The 15,671-nt window shown below is 41.5% G+C and overlaps 2 protein-coding genes across 2 annotated transcripts in view; both read left to right on the plus strand.

Annotated features, from left to right (window-relative positions):
* LOC135708141 (BOS complex subunit NOMO1) overlaps window positions 1-15,671 on the plus strand; it is a 546,399-nt gene that overhangs the window by 408,133 nt on the left and 122,595 nt on the right. The gene's annotated exons all lie outside the window — the stretch shown is intronic.
* Window positions 8,356-10,645, plus strand: LOC135708197 (CUE domain-containing protein 1). The gene is made up of 2 exons (XM_065230204.1): window positions 8,356-8,920; window positions 8,982-10,645. The coding sequence occupies exons 1-2, from the start codon at window positions 8,759-8,761 to the stop codon at window positions 9,642-9,644; spliced, it is 825 nt and encodes a 274-aa protein (XP_065086276.1). The 5' UTR covers window positions 8,356-8,758; the 3' UTR covers window positions 9,645-10,645.

Consider the following 15,671-nt stretch of genomic DNA (forward strand, 5'->3'; position numbering starts at 1 on the left):
GACGTCGTCAGTCAGACCTAAACTAAAAAGCTTGTTTGGTTGATATTCTTAGATGAACTTTGGACAATCAAATCAAACAATAAAGGAGTAAAATGGAAAACTCTTTTTTCAATCATATCAGAAATTTCACCATAAGAAAGTACACTCGAGTTTCCGAAGGTCATCAGAGACACTTTGTTCCATAACACCAGGGAATCCTCGGACGAGTGACAATGTGGTGAAAATGTTCGCTCTTGCCAGGAATCATTAATAGCCACGGGCTCAGGTTCCCATATTTGTATCGGTAGCTAAGTGTAACTTTATCTCTTCAAGGCCCCATTCTGCTGCTTCTGTGGCTCCACCCTTCAAGTTCTTTGACCCGTAGCAAAACGCCCATTCTCGTCACTGCCTAACGCGACCATGATTGCCGCATGGTCGTGCCCCGAGTCCAAATTCCAATTATGGTCATATTTTTTTTATATGAAACGTCCAGTTATCAGAAATCCGTGTTCAATGGTGTTAAAAAAAATCCGGTGAAAGCTCACGTCAAAATATTGGCAGACAGATAGTGTCTATCAGAATGATTCTTTTTTCACCATCATTGAAAGAGTGTGCTATGTACCATTTATTCGAAACGAAACGTGATGTTCGCCTGACGTCCCACGACGACCATGAATATATAGCAACCGTGCGCGACGTGGATGCTTCTTTTTTTTTTTTTGAAATCATGTCGTAGGTATGTGGCAACTTTATAATACGACTTCGATTATTTAACAATTCAGTTCATTATCGGAAGGAACCAACGAAACGAGCCTCGCCCCCTATCTTATCACTAGCCGCCACAAAATTTATGAGGTGGGCATTAGGAACAAGAGATGAACTTTACTTGCGCCGTGTCGGCATCGAACCGACCACTAATAGATCCCGTGTTTACAAATGTTGCGGTGATAGCGTTCCTCACGTAGACTTCAAGGGGGTATGTTGCCTCTCACGTGTTTCCATTTCCTTTCAGCGTTGAGTTTTGATAAACTGCCTCCCAAGAATTCTGGCGTGAGCTTTGAAAAGGCCCTTTTCACGTGAATCGACGTATGTATGCCCACGCAAACCACCAACAGCATCGGGTAGGGGAAATTCTCCCCTTCCCAATAGGGCTCTTGGTTTGCGTGGGCCTACTTCAGTTCGCGCGAAAATTGCATTACAAGTTCTGTTTACAAAAGATGGTAGGCCCTTTTCAAATGTTACGCTACAATTAACAGCATGTGCATTTAACCTTGAAGGTGGGACGCTCGGTGAAATTTAATATTCCAGTGGGTGCTGAATTCAGTAATGGGAAGCGCCTTTATTTTCTGGAATTGATGCTCAAAGCGGAAAAAAAATATGAATGAAAGGTATGGTTTTGAGAGATGTCAGTGATGATGGTTTACTTCACAGAGGCCTCGAACCTTTCATTCAACTTCTCTTAACTTCTTGGAAGATTCACCTTAGTCGGATAAATTATTTAGGTTTTCCCTTTCTGGTTAATTACGACCCAATTTGAGCTTTAATATCGCGAAACCTTATGCACTTATTCCTTATCTTAGGCACCAAGTTAGGGGGCCATGGAATTTTTGCATAGTAGTCGGAGATGGCAAAATCACGAACTTACTTGGATTGTGTATAAACTATTGATTTAAACAAAAAAAATGCCTTTGGAGGAATTATTCACAGAAGTACTACCCACAATTTGAAAGTCTTTAAAATTTATCATGGCCTGAAAAAATAACCTAGCTTTTTCGCTTAAAGAGATAGAATTATATTTTCCAGGGCAAAGTTATAGAGCTAATCAATGTATAAAACTTTGTTGCAAATACCAATTTTCCCCTTTCAATTTAGTTTTTAATTATTTTTAAATAATTTTACCCTATTTTTGACTGCATAAGGCAAAACACGCGAACATTCAACGTGCCCCATTCGCTCATTTATGAACCAAACCTTCACTACTTTGTAGAACAAAGTCTAAGCTTTAGCTAATCTTTACCACCTTTTCCCCTATATGCAGTCTTAAATAAAAAGTGCTATAAAAAGTGCTTTAACACAGAGTTTAAATTGCCGAAGTCGGTAAAATTTTACTGGGGTTTTAAACAGCTGAGTTTTCAGTAATCACTTACTTTAACTGAAAACTCCGTAAATCGCAGAATCTCTGAACTGTCAAAAATTACCGTTTAAGGTGAAAGTTAATGCTTTTCCGTTGATACTGACTCCTCACCCGTTCGAGCCACACCCAAATTCAAAATGTACCAATACCAACAAGCATTGCAAATTAGCAAAATCGGAAGTATTGAAATTTTGACCATATTCGTAAATGCAGCGTTCATGGCAGCCACAATCTAGTTGAGTTTTTGGTAGGGAACATATGATTTGATGTTTAGCTTATGTCGTTTGACCTGTAAATGGCCAAATTTGATCGTTTATACGTCAAACGACATAACCCAAACATCAAATCGAATGTTCCCTACCAGAAACTCAGATAGATTGTGGCGGCCATCAGCGGTCGTAAAATGCGCTGATGGCTGCCACAATCTGGCTAATTTTCTGGTGGGGAAAATCTGGAGAAGACGTGCTGTCAAATTAGCCTACTGATCATTCTTGTATGAAACTGGTTCCAAACGTAAACAAACGCTGTAGGTTTCTTATGGCTTGTTTACGTTTGGAACCAGTTATGCGAGGTAGGCGACGATTGTTCGTATTTGACAGCCACCTCCCCCCTTGGGAAAAATTCGATTTGATGTTTGGGTTATGTCGCTTGACGTATAAAAGATCAAATTTGACCATTTACAGGTCAAATATAATAATTCTCCTACTGAAGTGACAACTTCAATTCCGATATTCCAAGTTCAGGGAAAGCCTGTCGAAAGACAGAGAAGTCCTGGCGAATTTCAGAAAGTCCTTTCGAAGTTCAGGGAAGGACTGCCGAAGTTTAGGGAAGTCCAGCTGAAGTTCAGGGAAGTATTGTCGAAGTTCAGGGAAGGCCTGCTGAACTTCAGGGAAGTCCTGCCGAAGTTCAGAGAAGTTCTGTTTAAGTCCAGGGAAGTCCTACCGAAGTTCAGAGAAGTTCTGCCGCAGTTCAGGGAAGTCCTGCCAATGTTCAGGGAAGGCCTGCCGAACTTCTGGAAAGTCCTGCCGAAGTTCATGGAAGTCCTGCCGTAGTTCAGGGAAGGCCTCCCGAAGTTTAGGGAAGTCCTGCCATTTCAATTCTTGGAAATCAGGAAAGTCCTGATGAAGTTCAGGGAGCTCCTGCCGAAATATTTCATTTAGCAATGGCAAAGGTGGGTGATTTCTAAAATAGTTCAATTCATCTAATTATCTTTAAAAATATCCCGATGTATCAAAATACCTCCATCAAATAGGCTGATTTTTTCACAGAATATCCTCAAATATTTGTGAAACAACTTGTGGAAGTCGAGGTTCAATTTGGTTTAAAAAATGTTTTATTTATCAATGGCAAAGGTGGATGATTTCCACAGTAGTTGAAGTTATAGTTAAATTTATCTAATTATCTTTAAAAATACCAAGATACATAAATCAAAAAACCTTCATCAAAAAGCTGAAATTTTCACAGAATATACTCAAATGTGTGTAGAAATTGAGGATACTTTACCTACTTATCCTGGTCCAACATCCCTCAGGATTGCACCTGCATCACAATGTTACGCCAATTCACTCGGTCTGTGGCTGCTTGTCTCCAATTTCTTGACCGTCCCACACTTCCAAGATCCTGCTCCACTTGGTCTAACCACCTTGCTCGCTGTGCTCCTCTTCGTCTTGTACCGGCCGGATTTGAGGCAAACACCATTTTTGCGGGATTTTTGTCCAGCATTCTTAGCACGTGTCCCGCCCATCGTACCCGTCCAGCTTTCGCAACTTTCTGGATACAGGGTTCGCCACAGAGTTGCGCCAGCTCGTGGTTCATCCTTCGCCTCCATACACCGTTCTCACATACCCCGCCAAAGATGGTCCTAAGCACTCGTCGTTCGAAGACACCCAGTGCTTGCAGGTCCTCCTCGAGAATCGTCCACGTCCGTGCCCGTAGAGAACTACAGGTCTTATCAGCGTCTTGTACATGGTACATTTAGTAGGAAGGTGAAGTTTACCCAACCTCAGGGTCTTGTGGATTCCGTAGTAAGCACGACTTCTGGCAATAATAAGCCGACGAATTTCTCTGCTGCAGTTGTTATCTGACGTCACCAATGATCCGAGGTACACAAATTCATCCACCACCTCGAACTCATCTCCGTCGACTGTCACACTTGTGCCTATGCGAGCCCTATCCCGCTCGGTTCATCCAGCTAACAGATACTTTGTCTTCGGCGTATTCACCTTAATCCAACCTTCTCTGCTACACGTTTCAGCCTGGTGTACTGCTCCGCCACGTCCCGAAACGTTCTTCCGACAATGTCCACGTCATCAGCGAAGCAGATGAACTGGCTGGGCTTATTGAAGATCGTGCCCCGCATGTTAAAGCCCGTTTCAAACGAGTCCGATAACACACCCGATATCTTCACGCAGCACTGTAAACCATCCATCGTAGCCCTGATCAGTCTGGTCAGCTTCCCGGGAAAACCGTTCGCGTGATCTTCCATAGCGCTCCACGGTCAATAGTATCATAAGCGGGCTTGAAATCGATGAATAGGTGGTGCGTAGGGACTTGATATTCACGATACTTTTAGAGGATCTACCGTAACGTAAAGATTTGGTCCGTTGTCGATCGCCCGTCCACAAAACCGGCTTCATAACTTCTAGCGGCGATATACCAACCGGTGAACACTCGTGTTTATTTCAGTTACCATGGAGACGTAATTTGTGATTAGCCCCGGTCCCTTTCAAATTGTATCATTATTTATGAACGGCCTTATATTTGAAATGACGTTTCACATTCATCTAGTGATGTCCGATTTTCATTCGAATAATCGTTTAATCGATTAACGAACCGAAAAGTAAACTATTTATAATCGGTTAGATCATGCCGATATAAGCATTAACATCTCCACAGGATCATCGCCGATCGTTTCAAACATGTGCTGCACTCTCTCTATTGGAAAAATGGCAGCACAGCGATCAAAAAATAATCGATTAGTTGTTAATCGAGTAATTAAAAAATGGGACATCTCTGATTTTGGTGTGATTGTTTTGATAAAAATGAGCGCAAAATTTCATCTCTTCCGAGATCTCTTCGGTCCCAAGCTAATCGATTCACCCCTCGAAACATAGGAAAAACTAGAAACACTGGAATAAGAGACCAGCGGAGACACTGTTATGATTCCAATCGAACTGTCAAAAGCGGTTCCAATCTGCAATGTTTACAAATGGTTTGCTTCAATTAGGGAGGAGTATTAAAATCGTTTACCAATTTCTAATGAACTTGCTCGTCGAAGCATTGGCGAAGTCACTCGCAAGCAGTTACAGATGCAAGTGATGCCAGGACTGCCTTGATGTTTATCTTGTTGCCAAATTCATGTTTTTTTTTCTCCGCTGGTCTCTTATTCCAGTGTTTCTAGGAAAAACCAATAACCCCTCATTTTATCTGTCAAACTTTCATAGCGAATCAAAACAAACATTGTGTAGTACTAGAATTTCGACTAGAATGGGATACGTTAATCGTTTGCTTGGGACCAATAGGCTAGTCAAGTAGTGAGCCAATTTAAAATCGTTAGTTTCGTATTGATTGTTGATATTACCAACAATAAATACGAAACTAACGATTTTAAATTGGCTCACCACTTTAGTAGCCTATTGGTCCCAAGCAAACGATTAACGTACCCTATTCTAGTTGAAATTCTATTACTACACTATGTTTGTTTTGATTCGCTATGAAAGTTTGACAGATAACATCAGGGGTGTGTGGATTCATGCAGAACATGCAGGGGTGAGTGAAATAGCTTGGGACTGCTTGGGACCGTTGTTCTGGTACTGAGTGAGCCAAAAATAATAATGATTTTCTTCGGGACCCAGTGGTCTTAGAGTTACCTCTATGATATTACTGTGTCTTCTACGTTTCCACATTACTCTTCCGTCGGTATCTCTTTCGAACTGGAATCGGTTCTCAAAAAGTGGTACGCCACCGCTAATTCATTTTCATCGGATTGCAGGTGATCGTCAAAGCAGCCAATGGAGGGAAGCAATCTTAGATGAAACATAAACTCTATCATAACATGGAGACAATGATGGCGTGCTGGAATTGACGGTAATTTGGTATAATTTTCAATGAATTTCCGATTGTTCTAATTGAGATGTTTTAATTTTCAGCAGCCTCAGTCTTGCCGGAAAGGAAGGTTACTCCCACCTCGACTCCCACCCCCATCAAGATGCTACTTTCATTCAAGTACCCCCACACCGAGTCCGTCACGAGCAAATTATTCCAGCTTTGATCAACAATCTTTAAAATAATACAATTCATACTGTAAAAGCATCGGAAGCGTCACTTCTGCTGCTCTGTAATGGACAATATAAATATTATAAAAAATAAATTAGAATAAAAGGAATTACCCTGGTTATTTATTTTTTTAAATAAAAGTAATTGATTTAAAATTAATTCAAATTTAAGATAAAAACGTATGTAATTGCGATTAAAATGCTTATCATTTGAATTAAAATTTGTTATACGTCAATTTAAAAACTATAGGTTTTCAGTTTGACAGTTCAACAATTGGGTTCTTTAATTTTGAAAAATGTATCGTTTTTTATACATCATCTGAAAGAGCTTCGTTTTCGGAGCACAGCGATATTTTTTTCGGACCCACACACTTTCATCTCGATTTTTAAATCAAGATTTAAAGCAAAATAATAACTTCACTGTTTGACACTAAACTAACAAACTGACAGCTCGCTCCCATACAAAGTGACACCGAGGGGCGCTAATAAGGTGATTTTTGCAAATGTAATCGTACTTATTTAAAATAGTTCCAGTGTACCAAAATTGATGAAATTTTGGGTTTGGGTTCCATTTTAAATGCAGATTACGAATATGCATTTACCTCAATACTCTTAAAGAACCCAATTCGATTTGAAAGTTTCAACTTTTAAAAGTAGAAAGAGAGCTACGTTTGAATTGACAGTGAGGGGACTTTAGTACTTTCTACCAAAAAGAACCAACGCTAGCCGGCGCCGGTGGTGTAGTGGTAAGCGTGACTGCTTTCTCACCCCAATGGGTCTGGGTTCAATCCCAGCCGAGGTCGGTGGGATTTTTCTGAGGCATAAAAATCTCTGGTCACGTCTTCCCTCGGAAGGGAAGTAAAGCCGTTGGTCCCGGCCCATGTGTGTTGAATGAGTGCGATATCCTACGCAGGTGTGGAAGCTGCCTTTCTGCACATTCGATTGCCGTCAATGGATGGCAATCGATGTCCGTCGGTGATTGGCACTAGTTTGCGGAACAAAGACCGACGTTAAATAAAGGAAAAGAAGAACCAACGCTAACTTTTAATTTTACCAATGGTTTTTTTTTAATTTATTAACGATTATTTTTTGTGTATACTCATGATTACTTGATGATTACCATCAATTACTCGTGATTTCTCCAAGTTGCTACCATTGATTATTTATGATTACTCGATGAACATTTCAAATTGTCCTATCTGCTTTGATCGATTCTCTTAATCGACTTTCTCTTTTCATAACCACTGCTATGCAAACAGATTTCGCGTTAATTCTACCACATAGTTTGATAAAGGAGGTTCTTATCTAGCGTCCAAAACGTCAAATACAACAGGGAAAGGTTTTGCAGCTGAGTTATTGACGAAAGAGAAAGTCGATGAAGAGAATCGATCAAAGCAGATTGGACCATTTGAAATGTTCATCGAGATTACTTGTGATTACTAATGCTTACTTCAGATTATTCTTATTACCTTGATTACATACGTAATGTTCTCATAATTATTTTGTGAAATTAAAACTAATCCTCGAGCTAATCTTAGATTATTCGTCACTTCAAAACTTGTTGGAAACCCCTTGATATTTTTATTCGGGTAGCGATTGAGAAAATCGATCTAAGAAAAATCGAGAATTCAGTGCCAACATTTCAAAGGGGCGTAATTGCATTTGTAAACAATGGCTTTAGCCATCGATTTCTCGCGAATAAAAGCTCACTCATGAAAAATAATGACACCATTAGGTAGAGGAATGTTTCCTCTACCAGCTAGCATTGTTATTTTGAAGAGGTAAGATTTCATTCGCGAGAAATTGATGGCTAAAGTCATTGTTTACAAAAGCAATTACGCCCCTTTGAAATGTTGGCACTGAATTATTATTATTTTCTTTGAGGTTTGATTCAATATCGCCCAATACTAGCAGTGAACTGTCAGTTGCGCAAAACGCAAAACAAAAATAATTAAAAGTCATTACATATTTATTTTAGCAGAAAATTAAATTTTCCACAAACTCATCCTCCTAATTCCGTGACAAGTGATTTGGGAAAAGCTGTGAAAAAGTTTAGGCAAATGTCCTGTTGCGGAAAATGAATTAGGGCACGAGGGAAAAAATAACAAGGGCAGGAACTGGAAAGGTGGTAAATAGTTTTGTTGTCACAGTGCTGCAAATCTGCGGCCGAAGGAATTTTTCTCTCCCATCAGGAAAAAAAAAGAAAAATAAAGTGAAAAGTGGCTTTGTGTTCGGTCCCCGTTCCGGTGGGTATTCGTCATCAGTCGTCTTATCTGCAGTTTGTCTAGCGTAAATATTTGGAAGTTTGACTCAGCTTAGAATTTGCACCGCCGGGGTGACATTGGGACTAATTAGTGAGAGAGGAAGGACGATGGCCTCGACGATGCAGCTGGAATTTGCCCAGGCCATGGCAGATTTCAAGAATATGTTTCCGGATATGGACCGGGACGTGATAGAGGCAGTGCTGCGGGCCAACCAGGGCGCAGTGGATGCCACCATCGACCAGCTGCTAGCAATGAGCACCGATAATCAGGTTGGTTGCGGGATGAAGTGAGGGTTTTTCAGGAAATGTTTGAAATTTACTTTTCTTTTAGAACGAGAAGCTCCGTCAGGAGTTGGATGGTGATACAGGTAGGACGCCTCCATCGGGAGGAAATATTCAGAGCATCGGACCAGGTGCGCTACTGGATTTAACTAGCAATATGGCTCCCGTATTATTGAGTACTTCCCCGAAATCAACAGCCCTGGGGGCCTCGCCGAAAATCAAGAAATCTCCAGGTAGCTCCAGTGCTACCAACAGTCCACGTGCAGTCGTAGTAGGAGTCCGTGAAGCGGACAGCAAGCCGGTTGCTAACCGAAAGTGGAATCCACCGTTGTTGGGACCACTGCCACCTACCTTTCTACGACTGTCCGGTTGTGGAGAAGGTTCTAGGAACACCGAGTTCGATCTCGGAGACGAGCAATTCGCAATGATGCTTCAGAACGAAGAGTTCATGGCCGAGCTGAGATGGAACCAGGAGTTCCTATCGGCGCTGGAGAAGGACCACCAAGGTAAGGTTTCGGATGATGCCGCCTTTAAGGAGCGGCTACGCCACATGGGTAAGGTATCGAGGAAAAAATTTGCCCAACTGGCGAGGGTGTTCACTTGGCAGCGGGGTGGAACCAAGAAGGCCAGTGCCGTTAGACACCCGGACTCGTTGCTGCTGCAGGAAGAGCACAGCGACGATGACGAGCCGAAGAAGGCCGCCAAAAAGTAAAAAAAGAAAAACGCTATGTCGTAGCCATTGAATCACTAAAATCTATCGAATAGAATCTCCTTTGCAGCAGGGAATGCGCGCGCGGGGTTAACGGGGAAATTATACATTATATAAATAGGTAACTACAAACTACTATCCAGGAGTGAGCGCATGAAGGTGCAAAATTGATTCCAGAATTTTACCTTTTCTTTCGATTAGGAGTGTTTAGGGTGGATAAGACTGTTATATTTTTCTGTGAAAAGTGGGAAAATTTTACTATTGTCGGAAAATACCGCGTGGACTGAGCGAGCAGGGTTTGATGAATGTGGTAGAGTCATATCAGGCGAGAGGAGCAGCTTTTGATTGGCCCATTGTTTTATAATCGAAACCCCATCGCACGTGTGCAATCGTCGCTTCTTGAGTATAGTTTATTTATTTGTAAATAGGCAGAGATTGTTTATTTTATTTTTCGTCTTTGGTTAAGCTAGTACGTAGGAAAGGATGCATTTAGGATCCGGATTTTGTAATTTTTTTTTGTTGCAATATTAGGTTTTGATTTTAGTCGATTCTTGTCCGGAGATCGACGGAAGTTTCGGTTGTATAATTTCTTTTACTGATTGGTGAGCAGTTACTTCAAACACCATACGACCATTTTTAGCGTATGTACAATTCAAATTATCGTATAATTAGGGAGCGCATGAAAAAGTGATGTAGCGATCTGAAGGTTACGATGTTAGCCATCCAACTGTGCCGGCGGTCGTGTAATGGAGGCAGCACCCGAATGGGATTACTTTGAATAACCAATTTCAAGTACTAGTCACTAAGACTCGATCAGGAAGAGGAAGGGAGGCATCACTAAACATACAAAAACACAGTTAATCTAATTATATATTACGAGGGGGGAAAATGAGCCTAAAGAAACATGCAAAAAAGGACAACTGCAGCTAAACAGCCATATGTGTAGTTAAACTGAAGAAAGCAAAATACAGCGACAGCAAGGCATGTAGTCTAATCTGCTACCAGTGCAAACAAAAAACAAACAAACGTATGCTCCTACTTGATTGCTGAAATTCTGGATTACTATTTATTACTATTAGCTACCTAGATACTATTGCATACATTGATAGTACCCATTTATTAGCGGTATGAGGCGATCGAGCGAGAGCCATTTGGCATATTTATTGTAATGAAAAAAATATTCGATTGTTTTTACTTTTAGGACGGTCAAAAATTCAACATTGTATACACGGTAGCAAAGGAAAACAAAGAAAAGCGTAGGTGGAGTAGGAGGTTTGGTGGATTTGTTTTTTTGTTTTCGTAGCAGCCAGTTTGATTGTACGTTGGTAGATGAATAATTATTTAGTGGGAATGAGTTTCCGATTGGTTAGGTAGGTTCTAGCGCTAGTATGGAACAGTTGTGGAAGAACGATGGCATTGGATTTAACGAACTATGGTATAGAAATTTGCACAGAAAGCCTTGAAAGGCGGGTCGCATGTCATCAACAAATCCGCCAGTAAGTTGCCAAATGTATGGCGCACATAGGCGTAATTAGGATGCTGGGCTAGGGAGGGTCATGGCCTTAGCTGACAAGTGACAAGACAAAAGTCATCGGTAGTATGGGAAGGTGGATTACTTTATCCTAGTGCCGTATTGGTAAAAGTTTTAAACTTTGTAGGAGTTCAGGAAGTTTCGTAGATGCTCAAGGAATATTGTAGAAGTTCAGCAATCTTCTAAGAACTTCAGGGTGTTTAACTACCTGGAAGTTTTGGGAACATTATTTCATCCATCTGCTCAGGAAAATTCGTGGAAAGGTTAAGGGTCTTCCTAGAAGTTTGGAATTGGTCATGGATGTTCCGAAATCTTTGTCAAATTAAGAAAGCTAGGGAAAAAGTAGAAGGGTCTGTGCCTAGGGGCACGAATGGAAGCTTGACGTAGGACCGCTAGTGGACGGAACAAATATGTTGAGCCTTTAGTTCTTTTAATTGATCGATACTCTATTATCTTAACTCTTTCCGTTCTTGACTTGGTGGCCCTGAAGAGGGTTAGTTGTTTTTCAAATGGTGGCCCTGAGAAGGGCCGTTATTTGTTTTTTTCTGGTGTCCTTTTGATCGTTTGGAACAGCTGACCGATAATTGATACCTGTAATGTTAAAACTTTGTTTGTGACATTAAATTCTGAATGAGGATATTACCACAGACAAACAGACGTAACTCTTCATTGCGGTTAACGGTTGATTTGAATATTATCAGTTCCGCGAACTACTCGCCGGAGCGCTTTTTTTTTTTTATCTAGTTCGTTTATTTGGAAGGCTCAATCGCGTTAGCTTTACGGAGCCGATAATTCATTGTTCACTGTGTGTAACAAAATTCACTTAATTCTATGTCTAGTAGGAGTTGGGCCGATTACTCGCGGCTTACTCGAGGTTAGAAGGGTACATTTTCGAAGGATAGGATCAGGGGAGGAGCTTGGGGTAGGGTTTCGTTGTCTCATCAGAGCGTTGTCGCCAGTATGAACGGTAGTGCTGTTCTAGCTTCGTCCGGAGTTCGACCGGCTATGGTGGGTGACCAGTGGGCGACGATGAGACTCATCGAGACGGGGGGACAAGACAAACAAAAACTAATAAAGAGAGACAAAAGACAAAAGGAATTAAATTCTTATACTAGACATTTGAAGAAAAACATAAACGGACTGCATATAGCAGAGATCACGGGTTGCCAACACGTCTCTGATAGGAACATAGGGTTGTCTTCCTTGGGCCTCGAGGGTATTCAAAAGTCGCTCTCTGGCGGCGTCATTATCCGTACATTGCCAAACTGCGTGTTCGATGTCATCGTAACCGTTTCCACACCGACAGATGTTGCTGTCCACGAGGTTTATTCTATTGAGATGAGCATCTAGCGAGTAGTGGTTGGACATAAGTCTACTCATCACGCGAATGAAGTCACGACTTAAGCCCAAGCCTTTAAACCACGCTCTCGAAGAAATATTAGGAATAATTGAATGTAACCACCGTCCAAGATTTCCAGTGTCCCAATCGGTTTGCCAACTCGAAAAGGTACTCTGACGCACTAAATGGTAAAATTCATCGTGTGAAATTTGCCTGTCATACAATTCGCCTTCCTGCGCGCCCACCTTTGCGAGAGAGTCCGCCTTCTCATTGCCTGGGATTGAGCAATGTGAGGGGACCCATACAAAGGTAATCATATATGATCTTTCGACCAGCACACACATCTGCTCCCTTACCTTTGAAAGGAAATAAGATGAGTGCCTACTTGGTTTCATCGACCGAATAGCCTCAATCGAACTGAGACTATCCGAGAAGATGAAGTAATGGTCTGTGGGCATATTGGAAATCATCCCCAATGCGAAGTTGATTGCTGCCAGCTCAGCAACAAAAACGGAACAAGGTTCCTGAAGTTTGTGGAAGGCGCTAGAGTTTTCATTGAAGACACCGAAGCCAGTGGATCCATTGAGACGGGACCCGTCTGTAAAATATCTTTTCATGCAATTGACTTGTTGGTACTTTTCAGTAAAAATACGTGGGATAATAATAGGTCGAAGTTGATCGGGAATCCCATGAGTTGCTTGTTTCATGGTCAGATCATATTCAATTGAGGAACTGCGATTGGTGAAGTGAGCACGGTCTGGAGTGTAACAAGGAAGACACATATCTGACGATATGTAGTGGTGGTAGATTCTCATAAATCGAGATTGTGTGTTCAGCCCAAGAATTTCTTCAAAATTAGCAATTATAAGTGTGTTCGTCACTCCGCATTTGATTAGTATTCTGAGAGAGAGCTCCCAGAAACGGTTCTGGAGGGGTGTTACTCCTGCCAGAACCTCGAGACTCATGTTATGCGTTGAGTGCATACAGCCTAGAGCAATACGCAGACAACGATATTGAATTCGTTCCAATTTTATTAGGTGACTTTTTCTTGCCGAGAGAAAGCAGAAAGAGCCGTACTCTAGAACAGAGAGAATAGTTGTTTTATAAAGCGTTATGAGGTCTCCCGGATGAGCACCCCACCATGTGCCGCAAATTGAACGGAGAAAGTTGATCCTCTGCTGACATTTTTGCTTCAAATACGTAATATGGGCATTCCAAGTGCACTTTGAATCAAACCAGACCCCAAGGTACTTGAAAGACAATGATTGGGTAATGTTTCTGCCCAAAAGATTAAGCTGCATTTGGGCTGGGTACCGCTTTCGAGTAAACACTACCAGTTCAGTTTTCTGCGGCGAGAATTCGATCCCTAGATTCATAGTCCAAGAAGACAAGTTATCTAAGGAATTTTGCAATGGTCCTTGCAAGTCCACGGCATGTGGACCTCTTACGGAAACCACACCGTCATCTGCAAGTTGTCTTAGCGTGCATTGTTCTGCCAAACAGTTGTCGATATCTTTGACATAAAAGTTATAAAGAAGAGGGCTGAGACATGAGCCTTGGGGCAGGCCCATGTAACTAATTCTGGAAGTTGTCAGTTTTCCAAGAGAAAAGTTCATTTGCTTTTCTGACAACAAATTGTACAAGAAATTATTTAAAATTCCAGAAAGTCCACATCTGTGCAGATTGTCTGACAGAATTTCAATGGAAACTGAATCAAAAGCCCCCTTAATATCCAAGAATACTGAAGCCAATTGCTCCTTGTGCGCAAAGGCCAGTTGAATATCTGTGGAAAGCAGCGCTAGACAATCGTTTGTTCCTTTGCTCTTGCGGAACCCAAACTGTGTATTTGATAACAAGTTATTTGATTCGACCCAGTGATCGAGTCTCCGAAGGATCATTTTCTCCAACAATTTCCTAATGCACGAAAGCATAGCAATCGGACGGTATGAGTTATGGTCAGACGCTGATTTGCCAGGTTTTTTAATGGCTATTACTTTGACCTGTCTCCATTCAGGCGGTACAATGTTGTTTTCTAGCAAGGAATTGAATAAATCTAGCAAGCGTCTTTTAGCGATATCTGGGAGATTTTTCAGAAGATTGAATTTAATCATATCGCTTCCCGGTGAGGAGTTGTTCGATGAAAGAAGAGCCATAGAGAAATCCAGCATTGAGAATGGTCTATCCAGAGAGCCGCCGCTAGGAGACGCTTCTCGAAGAATATTTTGTGCTGGAACTGAGTCCGGACAGACCTTTTTAGCGAAATCGAATATCCATCGGTTGGAGTATTCTTCACTCTCATTGAAAGATGAGCGGTTACGCATGTTGCGAGCCACCCTCCACAAGGTGTTCATTGAGGTTTCTCGTGAGAGTCCCTCGACGAAATTGCGCCAATAACCGCGTTTTTTTGCTTTGATTAATTGTTTCAGCTTTGTCTCAAGCTTTGAATATTCCTCGAAGTAAGTGGAGGTTTTGTGTCTACGAAAAGCTTTGAAAGCATCAGATTTTTCTACATACAATTTTGTGCATTCTTCGTCCCAACCAGGTGTGGCTGGTCTCCTTTTAAAGGGTGCACTTGGAACTTTTCTTTTTTGTGCTTCCAGTGAGCTTTTGTAAATCAAATCGGCTAGGAATCGATATTCTTCCAATGGTGGAAGCGCATCTATTGATTCGACACCGATTGTCACCGCCGTTGCATATTTCTGCCAGTCGATATTCCTTGTAAGATCAAATGGAACCCGAGATGGTTCTGCAGAGTGAGGGCCACACTTTATTGAAATGATGATTGGCAAATGATCGCTACCATGGGGATCATTGATAACCTTCCACTGACAATCCAATGATAGCGATCTTGAACACAAAGATAGGTCGAGTCGGCTTTCTTGAGCCGGAGGTTTTGCTATACGTGTCGCTTCACCAGTGTTCAAAATAGTCAAATTGAAATCGTCACATAAATCGTAAAAAATAGCCGCTCTATTGTCGTCATATAGATCGCCCCACCCAGTACCATGGGAGTTCATATCACCCAGAATTAATACTGGGGATGGAAGAATCGAAACTAGATTCCAGAGTTGACTACGGCTAATGGAGGTTCTTGGTGGAACGTATACTGAAGCTATGCAAAGATCTTTGTTCTTCACATTTATTTGGCAAGCAACGATTT

Source organism: Ochlerotatus camptorhynchus, unplaced genomic scaffold (assembly GCF_037179485.1).
Source record: "Ochlerotatus camptorhynchus isolate MF236.1 unplaced genomic scaffold, CSIRO-AGI_Acam_v1.1 ptg000328l, whole genome shotgun sequence".
Lineage (NCBI taxonomy): Eukaryota > Metazoa > Arthropoda > Insecta > Diptera > Culicidae > Ochlerotatus > Ochlerotatus camptorhynchus.